This window comes from Dendropsophus ebraccatus, chromosome 13 (assembly GCF_027789765.1).
Source record: "Dendropsophus ebraccatus isolate aDenEbr1 chromosome 13, aDenEbr1.pat, whole genome shotgun sequence".
Classification (NCBI taxonomy): Eukaryota; Metazoa; Chordata; class Amphibia; order Anura; family Hylidae; genus Dendropsophus; species Dendropsophus ebraccatus.
The window spans coordinates 50,997,860-51,025,713 of record NC_091466.1 but is presented as its reverse complement, the minus strand read 5'-3'; the positions used below and the strand labels follow the sequence as shown (position 1 = coordinate 51,025,713).

General features: G+C 47.5%; 2 protein-coding genes across 7 annotated transcripts in view; one reads left to right on the top strand and one right to left on the bottom strand.

The window, feature by feature from the left end:
- ACTR10 (actin related protein 10) overlaps positions 1 to 27,854 on the bottom strand; it is a 464,033-nt gene that overhangs the window by 123,744 nt on the left and 312,435 nt on the right. For 2 of the 5 annotated variants that reach the window (XM_069950794.1, XM_069950795.1), the window contains one exon: positions 2,038 to 2,115. The gene's annotated coding sequence lies outside the window, so the exon portion shown is untranslated. Of the gene's footprint in view, positions 1 to 2,037; positions 2,116 to 11,881; positions 11,911 to 24,426; positions 24,457 to 27,854 lie in introns of those variants that run through there. The other 3 variants (XM_069950798.1, XM_069950797.1, XM_069950796.1) reach the window with 3 other exon arrangements.
- LOC138771230 (major centromere autoantigen B-like) overlaps positions 24,009 to 27,854 on the top strand; it is a 139,671-nt gene continuing 135,825 nt past the window's right edge. Inside the window, exon 1 of one of the 2 annotated variants that reach the window (XM_069950800.1) lies at positions 24,009 to 24,220. In XM_069950800.1, coding sequence (XP_069806901.1) covers positions 24,146 to 24,220 — 75 coding nt within the window. In that variant the 5' untranslated portion in view covers positions 24,009 to 24,145. The remainder of the gene's footprint in view (positions 24,221 to 27,854) is intronic. The other variant, XM_069950801.1, reaches the window with a different exon arrangement.

Sequence of the window (27,854 nt, the reverse complement as noted above, 5' to 3'; positions counted from 1 at the left end):
AGGCTCGTGTCCATTCTTCCACGCGGAGAGAGGAGCCTCCCATAGACTTCCAGTATGGTACGGAGGCTGGAGTGATTCCGCGGCTGAAAATTTGCCAGTTTTGGCCCTTAGTCTATAGCTGTCAGGGCATGCTCGGAGTTGTAGTTTCCAATCTATGGGGTTGGGAGTTCCATTTTTTATTCATGTAAAATGAATACCCCAGAACTATGTAACACCTAACCCCATAGATTGTGAACTACCCTGGCAGCTATAGACCTTCAGGAACTGTAGTTGTAGTTTTCCCAACAAAATACATTTTTTTAATTAAGGTAAAATGAATTCCCCCGAATTATCTACTTTGTTGAGAGAACTAGAGCTCCCAGCAGTCCCTGAAGGTCTATAGCTGTCAGGGCATGATAGGCGTTGTAGTTCACAATATATGGGGTTGGGTGTAACATAGTTCAGGGGTATTCATTTTACATGAATAAAAAATCTAACACCCAACTCCACCACTTGTGAACTACAACTTCCAGCATGCCCTGATAGCTATAGACCTTCAGGAACTGCTGAGAATTGTAGCTCCCGGTATGTCTAACATGATTATATAGTATATAGGGACCTTAGTAGTGTCTGTGCTGCAGTGACATTTTATCATAAAACTTTCCCCGTACGGTAAGTGGGCTTGGGTGCTTTTACATGTCAGGGCTGATATTAAGTCCCAGTCCGGCCCTGACCCCTGCCATATGGCGTGAAAATACACAATGTCACACAACACCTAGGATGGAGCCGTCTATCACTACTCATATTCATTTGTAAATTACACTAGGAACAATACAAGAAAAATAAAATAGCTAGGATTTACCTAATGACGTGATCATGTATGTACTACTACTATACTAGCACATATATAATCAATAATACCGCCATAGAGTGGTCAGATACAATGTTTACATAAGCTCTGTACACTACCACTATACAAGCACTAATATATGCAAACACACTGATAAACAGTGGTCAGATACCAGCTCTATGTAGGATCTGTAAACTACCACTATACAAGCACTCATATAGTCAAGAATAGTTAGTGTATGATACCAATGTGGTGTGATATATATATATATATATATATATATATATATATATATATATATATATATATATATGCTTATGTAATTAAAAGTACTGAAAGACTTGAGGTTTTTTAAATAGAATTAAATTACAAATCTCTGGCACTTTCTTGCACCAGTTGATTTGAAAGATTTTTTTTTCCCCCGCTGGAGTTCCCCTTTAATACATATACAAAGTATAATAGAGTAGTCATTCCTGCAAACCACCTCTGCGTGTAGTCAACGTCTGGAATTGGCGCTACAGCCATATACAGCTCTGGCATTGTGGAACAGTGGACATGTGCACTAGATCTCCACCTTATCGGGCGACATGACGGGCGACATGACAGGTAAGGGAAAATGTCTTATGTGTTTCAGTGTCCATTCACACATGCAGGGGATGGTACGATTTCAGGTGAGTATAACGTTATCTGCGGCACCATAAGAATAAAATAATCTACCGTGTCGGCCTCTATGCTCCTTCCATTTGTTCTCATGTACAGTATGTACAGTTTATACACTATGGATGAAATGTACCACCATATTGTGGTATAATATTACGCTTTACCATAACATGTCAATATTTATAAGTAAGGGAGAATATACAGGAAACCCTTATAAGACCCCTGCTGTCTATATATGCAGGGAAGGTTATATATCCTGAACTAACAGGGGCTATCCTCACTTTTTTGAATGGACAAGCCATGACCACGCATGAGTTACATGAGTGTGGACCGACCCCAAACCAGACATAGTGCGTGGGGTTGCGTTGTCACCAACATCCCCCCACTGGTGACAGGGACTCCCTCCCAAACATAATTGTACCGCCTGCATGTAGTCACACAATCTCCTCCTAACCAAAGTAAAACCCAACCATCTACCCTAAATGGGCAAGTAATATACAAGACGTGACCCACAGTCATAAAGCATGACCACATAATGAATGGCTTACCTCGCACCATTTTCAGAGATACTTTCTTCCAGGATATATTCTGAGGTTAAGGTTCCATATTTTCAAATTCTGTTGACACTAAAAAAGTGAAGAAAGAAGAAGCTAGGTGTAAGTGTAGATATAACCAGACTAATCTATTCATCATTTCTATGTCTCACTGTACAATACAACTATATCCTATACGGTCACAATCAGCTGCGTCCAGCCCTATGTTGGAGCGTATACTGATAAGAAGGGGGACAGGGAATATATAGATGGTGGGAGTGATGGGTTCTACCTCTCACCCATGCCCCCCTGTCCCTCTATTAAAACAGAGAAATAGATCTGTATTAATGCACTGCCTGTATTGCCCAAGGAGCCATCTAGCTGCTATCTACTATGTATATTCTTCCATCATTGGGTGCTTTTTGGATTATTAAAAATTACCCTACTATTACCCCACAGAAGCATAAGGGGGGGATCTTCTAGTATATCCCATAAATGCAGGGGTCGGTGCTCCAAACAGTAGGTGTGTTACACGCGGTCCATTATCTCTGTATAATGTATGCACCTATCATATTTACACGGCTGTCATTAGGGCTGAACACCACCGCCCCATCACTACTACTATATGTCTGCTGAGGCCAAGAGCTGGACTCCTGGGGATTGGAGCGGATCATTGTGGGAGCAGTGGAAACTTGTTTTTTGCTCCTTTGAAAAAAATTATATTTTCTTGCGATTTCTGGGGGTAATAATAAAATTAAAAAAACATTTAACCCCTTAGGGACCGAGCCTATTTGGGCCTTGTTGACCAGGCTCATTTTTCAAAATCTGACCTGTCTCACTTTATGCGCTTATCGCTCAGTGATGCTTTAACGTATGCTAGTAATTCTGAGACTGTTTTTTCGTCACATATGGTACTTTGTGTTAGTGACAAAATTTGGTCACTGTCTTGTGTGGGTTTTTTTTGTGAAAAACATCAAAATATCGTGAAAAATGTTAAAAATTTGCACTTTACGAACTTTGAAATTCTCTACTTCTAAAAAAAGAAAGACACATGACATAAATTAATTACGAAGTCACATTATCAATATGTCCTCTTTATTCTGGCTTCATTTCGTAAACATATTTCACTTTTTAGGGTGTTACGGGGCTTAGATATGTATCAGTAAAATATCAAGTTTTCATGAAATTTCACAAACTAATTTTTTTTAAGGACCAGTTCTTTTTTTTAGTGGATTTAGGAGGCTTGTATACTGACAACCCCCATACGTGACCCCATTTAGGAAACTACACACCTTAAAGAATTAATCTAGGGGTATAATGAGCATTTTGACCCTACAGGGGCTGGAGGAAAGTATTCACCATTAGGCCGGAAAAAAAAAAGGAAAATACAAAATTTCCAATAATATATTTGTTTAGATTAAAGTATCTCATATTCACAAGCAACATGAGAGAAAACGCACTCCAAAATTTGTAACGCAGGTTCTTCTGAGTACAATGGTACCCTATATGTGGGCATAAACCACTGTATGGGCACACAGCGAAGCTCAGAAGGGAAGGAGCGCCTATTAGCATTTCCAGTTCAGATTTTGCTGAAGAAGTTTCTGAGCGCCAGGTGCGTTTGCAGTGCCCCTGTAATGTCAGCAGAATAGACCACCCCAAAAGTCACCCCATTTTGGAAAGTACACCCCTCAAAGAATTCATCTTGGGGTGTGGTGAGCATTTTGACCACACAGGTATTAGAGGAAAGTATTTAAAACTAGACCGTAAAAGTGAAAAAATTTAATTATTCCAATAATATGTTAGTTTAGTTTGAAATTTCTCAATTTCATGAGGAACAGGGGAGAATACTCACCTCAAAATTTGTAACAGAGGTTCTCCTCAGTACAACGGTACCTCATATGTGGGCATAAACCACTGTATGGGCACACAGCAGGGCTCAAAAGGGAAGGAGTGTCATTTTGGTGTTTATCTGGGGTGGTAAGTGGCAATCTTGGGGCATTTGCCTGTCACCACCCCGGATCTGTTGTGGTCATGGGCAATCTGGGGTGCTTACGGACAGTCTGTGGCATTCTGGGGTGGTAACGGGCAATCTGGGGTGGTTACCGGCAATCTGGGTTGGTTACTTGCAATTTGGGGGTGTTTACTGGCTATCTGAGGTGGTTACGGACAATCTGGGGTGTTTACTGGATATCTGGGGTGGTTATAGGCAATCTAGGGGTGTTTACTGGCTATCTGGGGTGGTTATGGGCAATCTAGGGGTGTGTACTGGCAATCTGGGTTGGTTACTTGCAATTTGGGGGTGTTTACTGGATATCTGGGGTGGTTATGGGCAATCTAGGGGTGTTTACTGGCTATCTGGGGTGGTGACGGGCAATCTGGGGGTGCTCACGGGCAATCTGGGGTGGTGACGGGCAATCTGGGATGGTTACCGGCAATCTGGGGTGGTTACCAGCAGTCTGTGGCAATCTAGGGTGGTTACGGGCAATCTGGGGTGGTTACAAGCAGTCTGTGGCAATCTGGGGTGGTTACAGGCAATATAGGGGTATTTACTGGCTATCTGGGTTGGTTATGGGCAATCTGGGGGTGTTTACTGGCTATCTGGGGTGGTGACGGGCAATCTGGGGGTGTTCACTGGCTATCTGGGGTGGTGACGAGCAATCTGGGGTGGTAACGGGCAATCTGAGGTGGTGACAGGTAATCTGAGCGGTTACATGTAAACTGGAGTGGTTTTGAGTAATCCGGAGTGGTTATGAGTAATCCGGGGTGGTTACAGGTAATCTGGGGTGGTTACAGGTAAACTGGAGTGGTTATGAGTAATCTGGGGTGGTTACAGGTAATCCGGGGCACTTGACTTTGGTGACAGGGGATAAAAAGTGTCGTCAGCATTTTGAACAAGCGATCAGCGGTATATAGTATATACCACTGATCGCTTGTACCGGGACCACTCCGGGTGGTCCCCCATCATTGCTCCATAATCTCTGCCACCTTTGGTGGTGGAGAGAATGGGACTTTAGTCATTTTTAGGAATCTATCACTGTGAACAGAGTCTGTTCACAGTGATGGCGGTGGCCATCTTGAATCACATGGCCGCCCAGGGAGGGGAAGGTCAGTGACCGGGTCACTAGGGTTAATCCTGGGGAGTAGGGGGGGTGTGCGGGACATGTTTTCATCTCCTCTCACCGTGGATTCACGGTGAGAAGAGATGAAAGCGCTCAGCTGAGACGGCAATGCCCGTTACCGCTGGCTGCGGTTATACTGTTAATAACAGCATCCCCGTTACAGGGACCGGCCGGGACTGACCTCACACTCTACCGCAACCTCTCAGCTACCTCCGTTAGCTAAGAGAAGGGGACTGTGGGCCTTACTGGTGCCGCTGCACTATTTTACGCCATCGCTGTAAAAAGCTGATGGCAGGAGAATAGAACCCATTAGTGACTACCGTAAAAATCTGTATCGGCAGTCACTAATACCATAATAAACCTATTCTCTGGGTCACTATGGTTACAGTGATACCAAATTTGTGTACTTTTTTTTAACTATTACCACTTTGGCGCAATAGAAACTATCGTCCTAGCAAAAACCCACAAAAACTTTGTCACCACATTGCAAGATCCATAGCGTTTTTATCTTTTGCGCGACAGCGCTCTTTTTGGTCTTATTTTTTGCGGGAAGATCTGTAGTTTCTACTGATACCAAGTTTTACATATATATGTCTTTTTGATCTCTTTTATGACGTATTTTCTAAAGCGGATTGATAAAATACAGAATAGCTTTGGTACTGTTTTTTCTTCTTTTTTTTTTACAGCGTGTCGTGCGATATAATTATTGATATTGTTTTATAGATTGGGTCGTTACGGACGTGGCGATACCAAATATGTATAGGATTTTTGTTTTTGATCTGTTGTATGTAACGTTTCATTATGTATAGGGAATGTAATGCATTTTTATTATGGGGGGGGGGGTTGGGGGGGATGTTTTGTGTTTGGTGCACACTTTTTTTTACTTTTTGTTTTTAATTTTACACTAGTGTACATTAGTGTACTTCTGTAGTACAGTGTATTGTATTATGCATCATGTTGACAGGCATTCAGCACAGCCATGTCAGCATGAGGCATCTCCATGGTGATCCCGGGGACCTTCATTAGGCCCCCGGGATCACCATGGAGACATCGGGGGACCGGACCGACTGGGACCCACAGGAACCCGTTAGATGCCGCTGTTATGATTTGACAGCGACATTGACGGGTTAAACTACCCGCAGCGGAGGATCCTCCGATCCGGGTAGTTTGAAGGGGGGGGGGGGGGGGGGGGAGTCAGCTGTCACATTGACAGCTGATCCCCCGCTATGCCGCCGCAGGGGGGCTGTAGTTTATTCCAATGCATCCGCCGTTAAAAGGCGTATGCATCACAATAAAGCCCAATAGTGACTGCCGTGAAAAGGCAGCATGGCGCTCACTAAGGGGTTAAGCATATGGTTATGTCTAAAAATTGGACCCTTCACACCAACAACCACAAGCATTAGGCATCACCGGTATCCAGGCAACCACAGGTACTAGGCATCACCGGTATCCAGGCAACCACAGGTACTAGGCATCACCGGTATCCAGGCAACCACAGGAACTAGGCATTACTGGTATCCAGGCAACCACAGGTACTAGGCATTACCGGTATCCAGGCAACCACAAGTACTAGGCATTATTGGTATCCAGGCAACCACAGGTACTAGGCATTACTGGTATCCAGGCAACTACAGGTACTAAGCATCACCGGTATCCAAGCAACCACAGGTGCAAAGCTTCATTGGTATCCAGGCAACCACAAGTACTAGGCATCACCGGTATCCAGGCAACCATAAGTACTAGGCATTACCGGTATCCAGGCAACCACAGGTACTAGGCATCACCGGTATCCAGGCAACCACAAGTACTAGGCATTATTGGTATCCAGGCAAACACAGGTATTTGGCATTACTGGTATCCAGGCAACCACAGGTACTAACCATCGCCGGTATCCAGACAACCACAGGTGCTAGGCTACATTGGTATCCAGGCAACCACAAGTACTAGGCATCACTGGTACCCAGGCAACCACAGGCACTAAGCCTCAATGGTGTCAAGGCAACCGGTATCTAGGCAACCACATGTACTGGGCCTTAATAGTATCCAGGCAACCACAGGTACTAGCATCCCTGGTATCCAGACAACTACAGGTATTAGGCTTTATTGGTGTCCAGGCACCATGCTCGTCTATTCAATTCCCCAAATCCCCCTCCCTACCCTGAAGCCCGCACTCCTCTGGACTGGAGGAATGGACGCCGTCATGTGTGCGTGTGCTTATGTATGCACAATGTTAGAAAATAGCATTCACTGCATCCCAACAATTACAAAGTCAGAGTACTAGGACTACTTATATGCTAGGCAGTTTTCAGATTTCATTCAACTTACTCAGGCTTCCATACTCCTTCCAGTAAACCCAGTGCTATATCTTTCTATGGGTTCTGCTTCTTAAAGGGGTAGCGTTTCAAAATTATTCACTAAATAACCCACTTGACCAAGTTATACAACTTTGTAATGTGTGTTATGTTAGTGAATGTCTCCCTTCCCCGTGTCCCCCCCCCCCCTTCCCGCGCTAGACCCGGAAGTGTGATGCCCTATATTCACCTGATTCGTGTCGACTCCTATCCGCCCTTTTGGGACAATGATGTCATCTTCGTGCGGCCGGCCATAGCGCACCAGCTGTCCCTCATGCCAACCCCCCTCTTCCGCATCATCAGCTGCTCAGCTGCGATTGGCTGAGCACAGTTATGCAAGATGGCCGACGGGGGTCGTCATGAATGCGGTAAGTATAATGCACCACACTTCCGGGTCTAGCATGGATGGGGGGGAAGACGGGGAAGGGAGCCATTTATTTACATAACATACATTACAAAGTTGTATAACTTTGTAATGTGGGTTATTTAGTGAATAATTTTGAAACGCTGCACTACCACTTTAATAGTTTGTCCTATATCTTCTGCTGCCATCAAGTGGTCAGATTTGGTAATACCAGTAAAATGCTTGTAAAAATATTCTATTAGGTCTCCTTCACACTGCCTCTTTTTTTTAGGAAAACGCTGATAAAAACGCCATGCGGCCAGATGTTAGCTGGAAATCAATAGAAGTTCATGATTTCCCTTGCAATTATGGCGTTATTTTGTGGCGTTCTTCTCTCCCCTCTGGTGTTTCTGTAGCTCTGTGGCTGTTTTACTAAAATAAAGCAGGATAAGGGTTTGGAGTTTTTCCGGCATAGATTTCAATAGAAGTCTTCAGCTCCACTAAAAAAAAGCCATAGCTTATGCATATGGGGCAGATTTATTAAACTGGTGTATAGTGAAACTGACTCAGTTGCCCCTAGCAACCACTCAGATTCCACCTTTCATTCCTCACAAACTCTTTGGAAAATGAAAGGTGAAATCTGATTGGTTGCTAGGGGCAACTGAGACAGTTTCACTTTACACCATGTTTGATAAATCTCCTCCAAGGTGTTTTTTTAGTTGTGCCTTTCAGGGAGAAAAGCGCCACTGTCTGGTCCCCAGGGGGTTAACCTAATCCCATGTGGACCATATTGTGGTCCAGGGGGGTAACATTTGGGTCCACAGGGGGTTTACTTATCCTCCGGTCTTCTCCTGGTCGTCTTTTGATCAGTGACTGCAGCGGGAACACTGCATTGGCTGATGCTGGGGCACCATTTATGAAGAGGCAGAGTCTGGCACACTTGGATCTCACTGTGCCAGGCTCTGTTGAAGAGCGAAGACGTCAGTGGTGAGTATCAATAGGGCCCCCTTCTCCCCCCAGCACTGTACTCATCCCAGCAAGGAAGGAGGGCAACTAACCCCTTCCTTACTGGGATGGGTATATTGTGACATCAATGTGGCCCCCATGGGGTTAATTGAGGATGCCATGCATTCTCACTTAACCCCCCTGGGGGCCACGTTGTTCGGTCGGGCACACAAGAGATTAAGCATGGATGTCATGCATCCATATTCAGGGGCGGTCTTTGGCACCAAGCACCCCAAGCGATCGCTTGGGGCCCCCAACATCCAGGGGGGCCCCACGCCCCGCTCTTGTGCTCAAGACCGCTGGACAGGGCCGCTGCCCTGCTCACTGCTGCCATCTGAACTGTAACTATGAGCACTCGTAATGAGCACTCATATTTACATGCAGCAGCACTGACAGGGCGGGAGACATTGGCTCCCTTCCTGTCAGTCATTCTTGTGGATGCAGGAAGGGTTTTCCCTGCGGTCACAAGTGGCAGCTTTGTCCTTGTGGTGCCGGCGCTCCAGTGACATCACTGGAGCATCGGCGCCAGGACAAGGGGAGCGCGGCCTCTTGTGATCGCAGGGAAAACCCTTCCTGCGGCCACAAGAGTGAAGAGAAGAGGAGACGCCCGGAGCCAGGTGAGTATAAGTGTTTGTTTTATTGTGTTATATACTATATGGGAGGGGGAGCACACAGGGGCCTGTGTAAATGGGGGAGAGCACAACGGGGGTCTATATAAATGGGGGGAGCACACAGTGGGGCTATATAACGGGGAAGACACAGGAGGGCTATATATAACTGGGGGAGCACACAGGGGGGCTATATAACTGGGAAGACACTGGGGGGCTATATATAACTGGGGGAGCACACAGCGGTCTATTGTTTTGGAATGCGTGTCAAGGGGGGGCCCCAGACATAACTTCGCTTGGGGCCCCAGAAATGCCAAGACCGCCCCTGTCCATATGCATAGTTGGCAACATTTGAAAAATTTTTCCAGGGACACTTTTGCGTTGTCAACAAGGGGTGTGGCTTATAGAAGGTGTGGTCTTCATGGGTGTGACCTATTGTGGGTGTGGTTTGCGGGGTGTGGCTTGTCACCAGAGTTTTTTTGGGGGGGTACAGAATTTTCCAGTTAGAATTTTCCAGTAAGAACAATACAAAAGGATGAGGGGTGTAGTAGTAATACAGGAATAGATGAGCGGTGTAGTAGTACAGGTGAGGGGCAGGGGTACAGCTAGGATTCATGGGGCCTCATGAAACCTTTGTAGCTGGGGGTGACTGGAACAGACTAGGGGTAGCTAAGGCAGACTGAGGGAGACTGGTGCAGACTGGGGGGTGGCTGGAGCAGACTGGGGGGTGACTGTGGCAGACTGGGGGGTGACTGGGGGGTGGTTGGGGCAGACTGTGGGTGACTGTGGCAGACTGGGGCGTGTCTGGAGCAGACTTGGGGGTGACTGGTGAAGACTGGGAGGTGACTGGTGCAGACTGTGGGTGACTGTGGCAGACTGGGGGGTGTCTGGAGCAGACTGGGGGTGACATGGGCAGACTGGGGGTAGCTGGGGGCAGACTGGGGGTAGCTGTGGCAGACTGTGGGTGACTGGGGGTATCTGGGCAGACTGTGGGTGACTGGGGGTAGCTGTGGCAGACTGGGGGGTGTCTGGAGCAGACGGGGGGTTGACTAGTGGAGACTGGGGGGTGACTGGTGCAGACTGGGGGTGGTTGGGGCAGACTGTGGGTGACTGTGGCAGACTGGGGGGTGTCTGGAGCAGACTGGGGGGTGATTGGTGGAGACTGGGGGGTTAGTGGGGCAGACTGAGGGTGACTATGGTGGCTGGGGCAGACTGTGGGTAGCTGGGGCAGATTGTGGGTAGCTGGGGGTATCTGGGCAGACTGTGGGTGACTGGGGGTAGCTGGGGCACAGTGGGGGGTGGCTGGAGTAGACTGGGGGAGACTGGAGCAGACTGGGGGTGACTGGAGCAGACTGGGGATCGCTGGGGCAGACTGAGGGTAGCTGGGGCAGAATGGGGGGAGACTGGGGCAGACTGGATGGTGACTGGGGGTAACTTAAGCAGACTTGGGGGTGACTGGGGGTCACTTGGGGTAGCTGGGGCAGACTGGGGGTAGCTGGGGCAGACTGGGGGTGACTGGAACAGACTGGGTGGTGAGTGGGGGTAGCTGAAGCAGACTGGGGGGCTACTTGGGGTAGCTGGGGCAGACTGGGGCTAGCTGGGGAAGACTGGGGGTCTCTGGGGCAGACTAGAGTAGCTGGGGCAGACTGGGGGGAGACTGGGGAAGACTGGGTGGTGACTGGGGGTAACTTAGGCAGACTGGGGGGTGACTGGGGGTTACTTGGGGTAGCTGGGGCAGACTGGGGGTAGCTGGGGCAGACTGGGGGTGACTGGAGCAGACTGGGGGTGACTGGAGCAGACTGGGGGGAGACTGGGGCAGACTTGGTGGTGATGGGGGTAGCTGAAGCAGACTGGGGGCTACTTGGGGTAGCAGAGGCAGACAGGGGGCTACTTGGGGTAGCTGAGGCAGACTGGAGGGTGACTGGGGCAGACTTTGGCATCATGCCCATCATCATCCTTCAGCATCATCCCCTCATGTGGGCCCCTCATTATACCACCAGTATAATACAGTGAGTACTGCGAGACTACTGGTATACTGAGGGGCCCACATGAGGGGATGATGCTGAAGGAGGTAAAGCTATATACATTGGTGTGAGAGGCTAGGACACTGTATACCAGTCACAGCTGTGATTACCAATCTTCCAGTGTCCTAGCCTCTCATACCAATGTACATAGCGTTATCTCCTTCAGCATTATCCCCCTCATGTGGGCTCCTCAGTATACCAGCAGTCTCACAGCACTGTATAATACTGGTGGTATAATGAGGTGCCCTCATGAGGGGGATTATAAACTATACATTGGTGTGAGAGGCTAGTATACTGGTAATCAGACTGCTAATCAGAGCTGTGACTGGTATACACTGTATTCCAGTCACTGGTATACACTGTATACCAGTCTTTCAGCATAATCCCCCTCATGTGGACACCTTATTACCTGGCTCCCTGCAGCACACGGCCATCTTGCTCTTATATCCCAGAGACAGGAGTGAGTGACCTCACTGTCAGGTCCTGTAGCTGGGAGAAGAGAGCGGCCTCTGGTGGCTGGAGGCAGAATATACAGCCTCCGGCCAAAAAGCCTATGCTTAGGCTTCAATGCATTGGGGACCGCCACGGGGGCGGGGCGTGACGTCAAAGGGGCGGAGCTTACCGGGGCAAATCCAGGACATTACTTATTCGGGACTGGCCTGTCAAATCCAGGACAGTCCCAGCGAAAACGGGACTGTTGGCAACTATGCATATGTAACCCAGGGCCGTATTAGCAGCTGCTGCTGCCCTAGGCACTACACTTGAAGATGCCCCACCACCGGATTGGTAGATTGGTAGGTAATAGCTCCAGGTGTCACATTTGACACTGCCACACCAAACCTGATCAATACCACCATACTGTGACTGGCAATAAGGCAAAGGCAATGGCAAGTCAGAAAGAGAGGTGGGAGACTTCCAAAAATAAAAACAAAAAAAGTTGTTTTCTTTCCCCTGCTCTCTGGTGCTGCCCCCCTGCAAGGTGCCGCCCTAGGCACCGGACTACGGGCGCCTAGTGGTAAATTCGGCACTGACCTAACCCCTTGTGTTCCACACTGTAGGCAGCATCTGCTAAGATGCTGCATGCTAAAAGGTACAGAATACCTGTCACAATGATGGGTGTTCTGCTACTGGCATTTATTTTGTGTGTTTTTCCCTTTTGTTTTTCAGATATCGGTATCCTGTGGATTACGTCAAATTCGTTGGACTACGTTGATGACCAGCATGTTTTTTTATTTTGTTTATTTTTTTATAAAATGGTCAACGAGGGGTATGGGGTGTTCTTTTTTTTAAATAAAATACTTTTCTGTATTGTGTTGTGTTTTATTATTCTTTACTTTCAGATTTTGTATTTGAAGCTGTCTGATATATGGCTAAAGCTACCCCCCCTCCAATATTACTCCAGTACCCAATGCCACAAGGGGTACTAGGACGAGCAAGGTACCAGTAGTCCCGGAGCGTTGAAATTGGTGTTACTGGACTGGGCGGTAGCAGGCTGGTATTATTAGGCTGGGGAGGGCCCAAAAATGGCCCTTCCCACCCTGGTACTACTAGGCTGCTTCTGTCTGGTTTTCGCTATAATCTTTCCTCAGAAAAAATGATAAATACGGCGCACGCAGAGTCTGCAACGCTCCCTCTCCGCCCCTCCGGCGCAGATGGGGCCAATGCAAATGAAATATTCGCAAATAGACCATTTGTGAAAATATTTACACCCACCGGGCCCATCTGCTCCTAAAAAAGGCATTTTAGCCTTTTAAGGGTACAAACACACACACCGTATATGCAGCAGATACGCAGCAGATTTGATGGTGCAGACTTGATGCTGTGTTCAGTTATTTAGATCTAATCTGCTGCGTATTTGCTGTGTATCGCAGCAGTAAATACGCTGCGTATACGGTGTGTGTGTGTTTGTACCCTAATAGATCCCCTTTTGTCTCTATAAGGGTTTATTTACACAGAAAGATTATCTGCTAAATATTTGAAGCCAAAGCCAGGAATGGATTAGAAAAGAGGAGAAATCTCAGTCTTTACTTTATGACCTGATCTCGGTTTATAGTCTGTTCCTGGCTTTGGCTTCAAATCTTTGGCAGATAACCTGTCAGATAATCTTTCTTTGTAAATGGACCCTTATGCAGAGCAATAATCAGCCTTGTTCGCCTATTATCGTTCCCTTTAATAGGGCACTTAGGGTTGGGGAAGCTGCCTAGGTCCGGAGCACTAAAGCCCCCAGCAGATCCAGTGAAATGCCACAAAATTTCATGTGTATGCAGTAACCTGGCTAAAGAGCTCTTTCTCCACAAGTCGATATGAGGCCGTAATAAAAAGTATTTCTCTTTAAAATGTATTTAATTAAACAACAATAAAAGGTATTCAGTGTAACAACTACAGCCTCTTCTATGGGGATGTTCTGCAGTGTATTAGACAGGTGAGCTGAGGGCCGTAGGGGCCGCAAAACAAGCTTTGGTCAGCGAGATAGGTGACCCCTTTGCAGTGCATTTACATGGCATGAGAAATTGAGCAATTGGGCTGCATGAAAGATCCTTCAGTTGCTTTGTTGTAGCCATCAGACAAGCTACTCCAAATTCCCACTATCCACACAGCTGTACTTTGCTGGGAGGGTTAATCACAGTAAGGTCACCAGCAACTTGACATCAAATTAAAGGGGAACTCAAGATAAGAAAAACTTGTTTTCTATTAAAAGTACATTAAAAGTTATATACAGTAGATGTGTCTATACAATGTATTACCGTATCTGAACGGTTCTGCCACACTGGTAGCTGATAGAAATCCAGGAAGTGAAGAAAAATGGCCTCTGTGCCAATCCACATTGTCTCCTGCTCCCACTGCTCTCCCCCTTAGGAGACAAATCTTCCATGCCTCTGTCTCACATTGTGCACAGGCTGATGATGCAGAGAGGGGGCAGGGTGTGATTTACCATCTCAGACTGGCCAGAGGCAGATGTTTCAGCTTCGCTGATTGTGCAAAAGTCTACAGAGAAGTTAGGGCTGTGTTCACACATGTTGGAGTGTCATTGCAGTACTGCAGCATCTGCACAAAAATGATGCACTAACACAAATAGATAATGCTAAAAAGCAGAGAGGATAAGAGCCGACACTGCCAATCCCACCTGCACAAAAAAAAAGGCATAAACAGTATATCCCATGTAAGATAATATCGGATAAAGTCCTTTTTGTGGGAATCAATTTAAAAGATAAAAGATGCTTGATCATAATATGTGCGTGGAGATGAAAAGAAAAAAAAAATTAATCAGAAAAGTTCTTTGCTTTATTCTAATATTGGTGTTACAGGTAGAGAATACAGCGTGCTGGGGGTGGGTGGGACCACAATGAAATGATAAAGTACTGCAAATAATTCATTAACACAATGAAACTGCAACGTGGGAACACAGCCTAGATGTTCTGCAACAGCTTTGGGCGGGGATTGGGCAGGGTGGGGGACTGTGATGGAACAGCTGAGGGAAAGCATTGCATTCTGGAACCTGTAGTACTGAGTACATCTGCTCAACCAGGAAATACAGAAACACAAAACAGAACAAAACCCCCCAAAATAAATTGATTTTTGCTAGTTTCAAAACTGGGATAGATAGGAAAGTATTGTTATATGCTTCTGCAGAAGTTTCATTTTTCTTTTACCTCTACCTGGAGTTTCCCTTTAACCTTTCTTGCATTAGCAGTGACAGTCAGGAACGTTGTTTACACGAGCCTTCAGGGAAGGCGGTCGGGGGGGGGGGGGGGGGTATATCAGAGCAGAGACGTGTAAAAAGCTCGGACAAAGCTTTTTGTCTCTTCAGCAGAAAGCAGCAGCTCAGAACTGGGGGAAGGTGACTAAAATGCAGCAGCAGGGGATTGGGGCAGGTGAGAATGACTCCACTGCATTTTAAGGTATTCAAATTTTAAGGTATTTCTCAGAAAACAACTTTAAGATGGTTGCTGCTGGATCAGTGGTAAATTCCACGATGCAGGTGAAAATTCTAGTCTCAGTGCCTACGAACACGCATGAGACCATCATGCGCAAGACTGAAGACTGTAATGCACACAATCCTAATGGATCAGAAAGAGGGTGGTGCGCATTATAGTTTCATGCATGTTCATAGCCATGGAGACTCGAATTTTTACCCAAAATATGGAATTCATCACTGATCCGACAGCAGCCCTGATGGCAGATACATTTTAATAATTGACTTTTGCTTTGTGCTACTGAATTGACTGGAATTTTTAGAAAGGTATAAAATATCAATATAATTGTCAAGGTTATATTGTTTATTCTTATAATTTATTCTTGGCAGATGACGGTACCAAGAGCTCAGGAAATCTGACGTCTTCAGATTCTGAAGCTGTTGATCATCATATTACACAAGACACATACAGAGAACAAGCCATTATCCTAGATAGACCCTCAGCCCCTCATAACGAAAAGATGTCTTCCGATTCTTTTACATTTTTCTAACTCATCACAGACTGTAAGACAAAATATATATCACACAGGGGGTGTGACACATCAAAGAGAAGAAACCGTCTTCATGTTTAGAATATTAAGTATAAAGATTTTGAGAAACCTGTCCCCCAGCACCCAGGGCAGAGCCTACCTGACCCCCCAGTAAAGCCTGTCCGACCCCCGGTGAAGATCCTGATACTTATCCCCTCCTGCTGGTCTGGCTCTTGAAGCTGGTCCTGCCACAGAGAATAGATGAGCCCGACAGCGATTTCTCCAGGGTGGGACTGGCTTTGGGGGTGTGACTGCCATGATGGGGTAAGTGTTGGGGGCTCTACCGGGGGGGTGGGGGGGTTTACAGGCATTAGTTACCTATCATACTGAATTATCACACCATTATGTAATGGAACGGAGGAGACCCCACCTCAGACCCTGGCACACACTAGGCCTCAAACTTGTTTCCGCGGGAAGTAATCCCCTCTGTTCCATTACATACATGGTGTGGTCAGCATAATGGTGTATTTACACAAATATCTATCTGACAGATTTTTAAAGCCAAAGCCAGGAACAGACTATTAACATAGAACAGGTCATAAAGGAAAGACAGATTTCTCTTCTTTTCAAATCCATTCCTGGCTTTGGCTTCAATAAACTGTCAGATAAATCTCTCTATGTAAAGGCACTACAATTCAGTATGATGGGTAACTACTGATTGGTTAATAGGAAAGTCTGGAAAAAATAACTTGGCCCAGTGGGAGAAGAAGAATGGGATAGTGTTGTATCAAACATGGTTAAAGTCTTCATTAATAAAATTTATGAGGACCCTGTTAATGGTGCGTTTACACTGAAAGATTTATCCGACAGATCTTTGAAGCCAAAACCAGGAGCAGACTATAAACAGGGATCAGGTTATAAAGGAAAGACTGGGATCTATCCTCTTTTTGAATCCATTCCTGGCTTTGGCTTCCAAAATCTGTCGGATAAATCTTTCAGTGTAAACGCACCCTTAGGATAATCAATAGACTGAGTAACACGCTAAATGTATTGTATAGGATGGGGTATCGGAGTAATGATAGGTGCCTTACATGAGGGGAACCAGAAGCTAATTATATGCATGTGGTGGTAGAATATACACGGAATTAATTAGGAACTGGACCCCCTTATAGTGCGCTAGGTGGGATTCTGGGTTGTTCTAATCAGTTAGGTAAACATAGGAACATAGTTTTGAAATTACTATTAACGGCAAGACTGGTGATTCTCCGGAGCTGGATTATTGCCGCCCGCCATTAATATCCCACTGGGAAAACCTAGATAAAAAGGTACAGGGGTACGAAAGGATTTCCTTTTTAAGTAAAAAAAAAACAACAACAAAAAACCCTCTGTTTATCTTTGGGGCAAATGGACAAATGACACAGAGATGAAACATTATCTACCACTTCAGGATTAGAAGGGTGTGTTGATTTTTTTGTAATTACTAATATATATATTTTTACCTCTCTGTCCTTTAGGGTTATTGTTTGTCAGTAAATGTAAAATTTTTATGAAATTGTATAATGTGTATATTGGATTTTTGTAAAAATTAATCAAAGATATAATTTTGAATTTTTTGACAAACTAATATCTGACACAGACGAGAAGCCATTTTCATATTCAAAATGTGGCAAATGATTTATTTATAAATCAGATCTTCTCACACAGGGGAGAGACCATTTCCATTTGCAGAATGTGGGAAATGTTATACTGAGCAATTAGAGAGCATCAGAGAATTTCCATAGGGAAGAAATCATTTTCATGTTCAGAACGTTGGAAATGTTTTTGGATGCCTTCACACCAAGGTTTTTGTGGCATTTTTTTTATGCCCCCCCCCCCCCACAAAAAAAAAAAAAACGCCAGAAAAACCGCCGCATGGCGTCGTTTCTGTGTTTTTACCTTGCAATGTGAAAGTCTTTGTGTGACATTGGGCGTCTCTCGGGTCGTTGTCTTTCCTCGAACATGGATGTCAAAATGATGACCCGCTCCAGAAAGGAGGAATTCAGTGACCCGGAGAAGGGGAGACCGGGGGTTGGCTAACTTTCCCTCCAGTTTTCTCCCCATCTTCTTGTAATCAGCAGCTGAGCAGGGACACTGCTTCAGCCGCAGATTGGCTGAGATTGGTTGTGTTTTATTTTTCTTTACTTTCAGACTTTCTAATGGAAGCTGTCTGCTAGACAGAAACCATTACTAAGTCGGGGCCTAGTCTAAGTTGGTATAAAATGGCAAACACTAACCCCCCAATATTACCCCAGTGCCCATTGCCACCAGGGGTACCGGGAAGAGCTGGGTATCGTAGTCCTAGAGCAGGGGTGGGGAACCTCCGGCCCCTGAGACCTCCCGATGCGGCCCGCGGCCCGCAGCTCCCCTGTGATGCTCGCCGCTCTGCTGGGGAAGAAGCCGGCATACACCGCATCCTCCGGTGTCTGTGACAGCTGGAGGATGCTGTCTGTGCCGGCTTCTTCCCCAGCAGAGCGGCGCATGTCTTTAGTCTCTTGCGGGCCGCGCGCGATGACGTCATTTCATCGCGCGCCGCCTGCAGGAGAAGACCGGCACAGAGGACCTGGGAGAGAAAAGGACCTGAACTGCGTGGGAGCGGAGGTAAGGTGAGTGGGATTCTTATTTTTTTATTTGGGGGTTAACTAGGATCCCAGGGACATGATTGATGGGGGGGGGGACAACTAGGCTACCAGGGACATCACTGATGGGGGGGACAACTAGGCTACCAGGGACATGACTGATGGGGGGGGGACAACTAGGCTACCAGGGACATGACTGATGGGGGGGACAACTAGGCTACCAGGGACATGACTGATGGGGGGGGACAACTAGGCTACCAGGGACATGACTGATGGGGGGGGACAACTAGGCTACAAGGGACATGACTGATGGGGGGGGACAACTAGGCTACCAGGGACATGACTAATGGGGGGGACAACTAGGCTACCAGGGACATGCCTGATGGGGGGGGGGGAATAACTAGGCTACCAGAGACATGACTGATGGGGGGGGGGGAATAACTAGGCTACCAGGGACATAACTGATGGGTGGGGGGGACAACTAGGCTACCAGGGACATGCCTGATGGGGGTTAACTAGGCTACCAGGGACATGCCTGATGGGGGGGGGGATAACTAGGCTACCAGGGACATGCCTGATGGGGGGGGGGGGGGGGGGACAACTAGGCCACCAGGGACATGACTGATGGGGGGGACAACTAGGCTACCAGGGACATGACTGATGGGGGGGACAACTAGGCTACAAGAGACATGACTGATGGGGGGGGACAACTAGGCTACTAGGGACATGACTGATGGGGGGGGACAACTAGGCTACCAGGGAAACGACTGATGGGGGGATAACTAGGCCACCAGGGACATGACTGATGGGGGAGACAACTAGGCTACCAGAGACATGACTGATGGGGGGGGAATAACTAGGCTACCAGGGACATGACTGATGGGGGGGGAATAACTAGGCTACCAGAGACATGACTGATGGGGGGGGGACAACTAGGCTACCAGGGACATGACTGATGGGGGGGGGGACAACTAGGCTACCAGAGACATGAATGATGGGGGGGGAATAACTAGGCTACCAGGGACATGCCTGATGGGGGTTAACTAGGCTACCAGGGACATGACTTGGGGTTAACTAGACTACAAGGGGCATCACTGGGGGTTAACTACAATAGCAGGGGCACTAGGGGAACAATACTATGCCTTGTCCTGGGTGCTGCAAACCCCCGCTACTAACTGCCGCGCACGGTATGCGGCCCTCGAATGATTTTATTAATGCCCGACCGGCCCTCGACATGGAAAAGGTTCCCCACCCCTGTCCTAGAGGGTCGAATTTGGGGCTTCAGGACTGGGTTTGCTGGTTGGTATTATTAGGCTGGGGAGGGCCAAAACAAATGGCCCGTCCCACCCTGGTACTACTAGGCTGCTGCTGTTAGGTTTTTAAACCTGGCTAGTTATGGAAATAAGGGGAACCATATACGTTTTTTTCCCCATAAATAAATAATTAGATTAAAACAAAATGTATAGGGATCCCCCTATTTCCATAACCAGCCAATTTATTTAAAAAAGAACACCCACACACCCCTCCTTGACCATTCTATTTCAATATAAAACAACACTGGTAAACGACGCAGTCCAACGAAACCGACGTGATCCACAGGATACCGATGTCTGAAAAGCAAAAGGGAAAAACAAACCAAAAAAGGCCAGGAGCAGATCACCCATCATTGTGACAGGTGATCTGCATCTTACAGTAGGCAGGTTTTTCGTAAATGCTGCTTACAGTATGGCACATACTTAATCCCATGTGTGCCAGACTAAACAATGTGGCCCCCAGGGGGTTAAGTGAGGATGCATGGCACCCTCAATTAATCCCATGGGGGCCACATTGATGCTACAATATACCCACCCCAGCAAGAAAGTCATTAATTGCTCCCCATCCTTGCTGGCATGCGTATAGTGCTGGGGGAGAAGGGGGCCCTATTGATACTCACCCAGACATCTTCTATCTTCAGCAGAGTCCGCCACATTGAGATACAAGTGTGCCAGGCTCTGCTTCTTCAAATATGGAGCCGCTATTGCAGCCGCTGATTGGCTAAGCTGACGATGCTCCAGCATCATCTCAGTGGCTAAAGCAGTGTCCCTGCTCAGCTGCTCATAAGAAGATGACAGGGAGAAGACCGGACAGTAAGTTAAGCTCCTCCCTTTTCCGAAACGGAGCAAAGTCTGACCCACAAAGGGTTCAGTTAACACCCTGGTGACCAGACAGTGGCGATTTTTTTTCTCCCTGAAAAGCGCCGCTAAAAACCACCATATGCATAGCCTGTGGCATTTTTTAATGGAGCTAAAGCTTTCTATTGAAGTCTATGGGAGAAAAACGCTGCAGTTTCCCAAATAGAATGCCAAACCCTCAGCCTGCTGCGTTTTCCTAAAATTGCCACAAAGCTGCAAAAACACCAGAGAGGAGAGAAAAAAATCATAAGTGCAAGGGAAACCATTAACTTCCACTGATTCCCAGCGGTTGTTGGGCAAATGATGTTGCGGTTTTGGGCAAATAAAAAGTAATTATTTTTTCACTGAACTTCGAGTGCCACCGCTTTTTCTATTTTGATAGATAGATAGATAGATAGATAGATAGATAGATAGGAGATAGATAGATAGATAGATAGATAGGAGATAGATAGATAGATAGGAGATAGATAGATAGATAGATAGGAGATAGATAGATAGATAGGAGATAGATAGATAGATAGATAGATAGATAGATAGATAGATAGATAGATAGATAGATAGATAGATAGATAGATAGATAGGAGATAGATAGATAGATAGGAGATAGATAGATAGATAGATAGATAGATAGATAGACAGGAGATAGATAGACTTGGCACCATTTCTGTCAATAAAAATGAGCTGCAATACAACACAACACGACCTAAGTGTGATATGGTATGTGGGCTGGAGGGGTGTGAGTGCCAGGGCTAATTTTCAGTCCCAGTCCAGCCCTGCTCCTACCCCCATCATACTACTACCCCCTTCATCCTCCTGCCCTTCCATCATCATAGTAGTTCCCCTCTCATCCTTTTGCCCCTCATCACCATACTACTGCCTCCTTCATCATTCTCCTGCCCCTCCATCTCTACGTAAAATTAAAAAAAACAGCTATACTTACCTCAACTGTATGGTTCCTCTAGTCTCCAAGTGATTCCTCTCCCTGCTGTGCTTGAGAGAGATCAGTCATGCCGTAAGGGGGTGGGGCTTCCAGCGATGGGGGGGGGGAGCTTCCTGGGTGATACCGGGGACATGGTTTTGCCCGGTCTTGAGTCCAGGTATCCTCCCAGGGCTGCTGGAAACCTGACAGCTGCTGCAGCGTCAGATACTGGGGCCAGCCAACTAAGGACAGGCAGCCTCACTCTATGGCTGTCTGGGGGCCCCAGCTGTGGACTGTCAGTGGGAGTTGGGGAGGGGCCCACCGAAGGATCCTCCGGTCCTCCGGTGGCCCAGTCCGACACTGTCCCCACCAATCCATTGTGCCTCCTGTAGCCAGATACAATACCCCATGCAACTACATATCCCCCTGTAATGAGGTTCCACAGCCAGATGTACCTTTGTATTGAGATATGATGCATCTTGTATACAGTTACAATACCATGTAGACACAGATACCCCCTGTAGCCAGATACAATTTCCTAAGTAGCTAGATATGAACCCTGCAGCCACATACAATAACCCTATAACCAGATACATTACCCCTTGCTACTAGATATGCTACCTGGATCAAATTCCATGTCTGCTATAGCCAGATACAGTGTGCCCCTGTAGTCAGATAGAATCCCCCCTATAACCAGTTAGAATGACCCTTACAACTAGATATGCCCCCTGTAACAATTGTATTGAAGAGTGTAGGGGACTGGACTTCTCAATACACATATTTGTTAAAATGGCTGCCTATGGCAAACTGTGCACAATAGCAGGGCCGTCTTAACAGCATTATGGGCCCCTGGGCAGAGGTGCGAATTGCCCATAGTAGCCAATCCCCCATATAGTGCCCCCCCATAGTAGCCAATCCCCCCATATAGTGCCACCCAAAATAGCCAATCCCCCCATATAGTGCCCCCCATAGTAGCCAATACCCCCATAGTAGCCAGTGGCCCTCATAGTAGCCAGTGCCCCCATAGTAGTTAGTGCCCCCCATAGTAGCCAGTGCCCCCATAGTAGCCAGTGCCCCCCATAGTAGCCAGTGCCCCCCATAGAAGCCAGTGCCCCCCATAGTAGCCAGTGCTCCCCATAGTAGCCAGTGCCCCCCCATAGTAGCCAGTGCCCCCCATAGTAGCCAGTGCACCCATAGTAGCCAGTGCCCCCCATAGTAGCCAGTGCCTCTATAGTAGCCAGTGCCCCCCATAGTAGCCAGTGCCCCCCAAAACAAAAAAAACAGTTACTCACCTGTCCGCCAGCCCCAGCAGCTCCTCTCCCGTCAGCGCGCCACTCCCGACATCCTCCGGCACAGGCAGCGGGGTGCAGAGAGACTGCCTGTGCCGGAAGTGTCCGGCTGCACGACACATCCAGGACACCGGCAGCGTCTCTGTACCCCGCTGTCTGTTTCCGGAGGATGACGGGAGTGGCGCGCTGACGGGAGACTTCAGCTGCTGGGGCCGGCGGATGGTAAATGAGTTCCTGGTCCGCCCGCCCCTTCTATCGCCGCTTAGCTGAGTCGATCAGAAGCCCATGAAAGAGCTGCTCATTGCACTTTCCTGGGCTTCTGATCGGCTCAGCAGAGAAGCGATAGAAGGGGCGGGCGGGCGGGCGGGCAGAGGGGGGTCGCTCAGGGCCGCTCGCTATGCATATGCATAGTGAGCGGCAATAGAGGGGGCGGGCGGGACGGCTTCCTTGCGGTGCTCAGCACTGCTTGGAAGCTGTCTTCACTTTATAGGACACACTTAGTTTTATAAGTGCATCTTATAAAGCGAAAAATACAGGTCACAGAGGGCAGGGGCCCCCTAGGATGCAAGGGCCCCCGGGCAGCCGCCTACCCTGCCCAATGGGTAAGACGGCCCTGCACAATAGTCAAGATGAACGTAAACACTAAACCCCAAAAGAGACCTGAACCCTACACAGGCAGAGCAGGCAGGAAAGTAGCGGCAGATATGTAATAATAATCACTTATTACCCTTATATAAAACTATTAATAAAATAGTAATTATATAGGGAAAAATATTCTTATAGGAAGGGGCTGAAACCTTTTGCTAAATGTTTTTTTGTTTGAGCAACATTATCAAGTATCAGTATAAACCATATTAAAATACTGCAGCCGAGCGCATAGACCAAGATCTTATTCATCCAAACAAGAAATTTCCGCCAATGGCCAATTGTTCATTATGTATGTAATGTTTATATCAGTGATATTGCATTATGGTTAGTACAAGTGTTTGTATCAAGATGTTTAAATAAAGTTTATTTAAAAAAACAAAACAAAAGAAATATGACATCATAATAGAACAGCTACTGGACCCTTCAGAGCTTTATTAGGAGTTGGAGCGTAAGTACGCACATCCATTGGCTCCTGGTATTTTTTGCTATTTTCTATTTTTCAATCAGTTTTCTCCATGTAATCTTTAATTTTTTCACACACACAGGCGATTTCTGCGAGAGATTGGAGACAGGAGGCGATTTGTAGAAATGGAAGAGGAGCCGAAGATGGACGTGGAGCAGTCCGTAGAGGAAAAGGACGTTCCAGTTGTCTTCGAGCAACATGTGAGTAAGAATTCCCCATCCAGTATAGCAGGGTATAGCAGAAAGGGTTGTATAGAGATGGGGTTGTGTACATAGTGGGATGTCCTGTCCAGGAGTATCTGTACCTGTGGATACTCCTCCCTGATCACATGATCACATAGGTGCCCCCCCCCCATAGGAGACAGTGGTGATGGGAGGAGATGTGTAGAATGGGGAGCTATAAATACCTCACACTCTGTTACTTATTCCCCATGTTCAGCCATTTCCCAACTGCCATTTTGCCATGTTCCATGCAGGGGGCGGGGCTTAGTTGGCCATGATAACTGCTGGGTGGTGGCTGTGGTCTATGGCCGGGCTCATGCACTGTGTGTGTTATGTGATCTCCAGCACCTCTGCGGACATAGGAAGGAATATACTCCTATAAGGTAGAGAGGGAAATCACATAGCACACATAAGCCATGGGCCTGGCCTAAGACTTTATCCAGATGGGCAGTAATATGTGACAATGCTATCACTGGATCAGGATCTACTGTGTGATCTGTCATGTTAAATAAATAAAATAATTATAATAATAATAATAATATATGGTACAAGATGGGAGTTTTAGTTATGCAAACAGGAGAGCTCCAAGCTGTAAAACTACAAGTCCCATAAAGTATAGTCCCCACAACATGATCATGGGAGTTGTAGTTCTTCAACTTGGAGCTCTCATGTTTGCATAACTACAAGCCCCATTCTCATGTTGTGGTGACAGTACAAGATGGGAATTGTAGTTCTGCAACCTGGAGCTTTTCAAGTTACCTAACTACAACTCTCATCATGTAATGTCACCAGGACATAATGGTAGTTGTAGCTGTGCAACAGCTGGGGGCCACAGTAGATGGAAAGTGACACAGGGGGTTACGGGGAAGCCTGGAGTGAAATCCTCCCAACACATTACAGAGACGCTGAGATGCTGGTAAGCAAGGGGGGTGCTGCTGCACATTGTCCCTCTATGGGCTCTACAGGCAGACAAGGAGGCCTGGAGTGGAATCCCCCTCGTCTTACAGCGCCACGGAGATGCTGGGGCCCTGAGGATGACCGGAGCCGCCACTTCTCTTGCACAGTGAAATCCCCCCAATCCCACACACCACACATTAAAGAGCTGCTGAAACGCGCGTGCGGGGGGAGGAGTTGCAGTACATCGTCCTGGCTATACGGGCAGATGGGGAAGCCTGTAGTGGAATACTCCCCCAACCACAGCATCTCCTCCATGCTGTAATGGGGGAGGATTCCAATATAGGCTTCCCCTTCTGCCTGTAGACCCGGGACAATGTCATCAGCACAGTGTCCGACAGACACAGCAACCGGCCATCCTCCGTAGCGGCCGGCAGACAGAGCAGCCCGGCCATCCTCCATAGCGGCCGACAGAGACAGCAGCCCGGCCATCCTCCATAATAGCCAACAGACACAGCAGCCTAGCCATCCTCCATAGCGGCCGACAGACACAGCAGCCCGGCCATCCTCCATAGCGGCCGACAGACACAGCAGCCCGGCCATCCTCCATAGCGGCCGACAGACACAGCAGCCGGCCATCCTCCATAGCGGCCGACAGAGACAGCAGCCCGGCCATCCTCCATAATGGCCGACAGACACAGCAGCCCGGCCATTCTCCATAGCAGCAGACAGACACAGTGCTGTGAGTGGTGAGAAAATTAAGATGTTGCCGAAACAGGAAGTAGATAAGTTTTTGAATAAATCGATGCAGGTGTATGGGGGCTGCGGGGGGGGGGGGGGGGGGGGGGGATTGGGGGGGATTGGGGGTTAAAAATAATTAAATAAAAAAAGGGCAAAGTAATAGCACATCCTACAGATGTAAGAATAAATGTAATTTTTTGCATGATTACTGAGTTCTCCTTTACAAAAAAAACAAAAACATATTTATGTATATTTATAAAGTAGACTGTACTCTGATTTGTTGTTAGGTGTAACATACATTTACTGTCAGATAGCTGCTATACTGTAAGACTAGACTGACACATGTGCAGTGCGGACACAACATTACAGGCACCATAAATCCTGTTATAACCACAAAGGAGGGACAAAGACTGTAAAACATTGTTGGGTGGGTTCACACGCACCAAATCCCCCTAACTCCGCCTCCCGCCCAACCCACCGCTACTCGGTGAATACTTTACCCGTTCGCAATTTGGCTTGTTTCTGTGGCTTCCGGCTCCCTGACATCCCGCTCAGCCAATCAGTGCTCTGTCCCGCCGCAGCCACTTATTGGCTAAGGAGGACGTCAGGGAGCCGTGAGCCACAGAAGCAGGCCGGACTGCAGACAGATAAAGTATTCACTGGGTAGCGGTGGGTTGAGGGGGGCGGAACATACTGGCAGGAGAATGACATACAAAATGACAGTACTGTGAAATCTGCTGCGATCTGGTGCGTTTGAACCCACCCTTAAGGGTGCGTTCACACCTACCGCATCTGCAGCTTATTTTTCCGTGGAAATCCGCAGGTCTGGTGGTGCAGATTTCAACCTGCGAGATATCCGCGTATGTGTGCGTTTTGCGGTTTTTCTGCAGCAAGTTTATCGCAACTGAAATGTCCGTTTAGAATGAGAGACATTTTAAACTGACATTTCAGTTGCGATAAACTTGATGCAGAAAAACCGCAAAACGCACACATACGCGTATTTCTCGCAGGTTGAAATCTGCACTACCAGACCTGCGGATTTCCGCGGACAAATAAGCTGCGGATGCGGTAGGTGTGAACGCACCCTAAAGGTATAATGTATATGCTAAAGTATAGAACGATCTTACCAAATGTATACTGCTTGTAGATCAATGGTAGTCTGCTCATCCCAAATGTGCAGGGTAGGAGGATGTAGTGAGCACCTTTGTCCCTAATACCCCTATGTCAGGTGAACCAAACTACCCCTGCTCGCTCAGAGACCCGTTGGGGTATAAATGCCCTAATAAGTGTGACCCCTGCCCTGTCCAATTCCTCTCCAATGCCATATTAATACCCTATCATTTACTCCCAACTGGTTCCATCCACCAGGAATAGTAGTAGCACTAGGGCTGGGGGTAGTAGTAGCTGTCGAACTGCAGGTAGTAGGAGCAGTAGGGCTTGGGGTAGTAGCAGTAAGGCTGGGAGTAATAGCAGCAGTAGGGCTGGGGGTAGTAGTAGCTGTAGGGCTGGAGGTAGTAGTAGCTGTAGGGCTGGAGGTAGTAGTAGCTGTAGGGCTGGGGGTAGTAGTAGCTGTAGGGCTGGGGGTAGTAGTAGCTGTAGGGCTGGGGGTAGTAGTAGCTGTAGGGCTGGCAGAAGTGGTAGCTGTAGGGCTGGGGGTAGTAGTAGCTGTAGGGCTGGCAGTAGTGGTAGCTGAAGGGCTGGGGGTAGTAGTAGCAGTAGGACTTGCAGTAATAGGAGCAGTAGGGCTGGGGGAATTAGTAGCTATATGGCTGGGGATAGTGGTAGTGGCAGCAGTAGGGCTGGGGGTAGTGGTAGCTGTAGGGCTGGGGGTAGTAGTAGCTGTAGGGCTGGAGGTAGTAGTAGCTGTAGGGCTGGGGGTAGTAGTAGCTGTAGGGCTGGGGGTAGTAGTAGCTGTAGGGCTGGGGGTAGTAGTAGCTGTAGGGCTGGCAGAAGTGGTAGCTGTAGGGCTGGGGGTAGT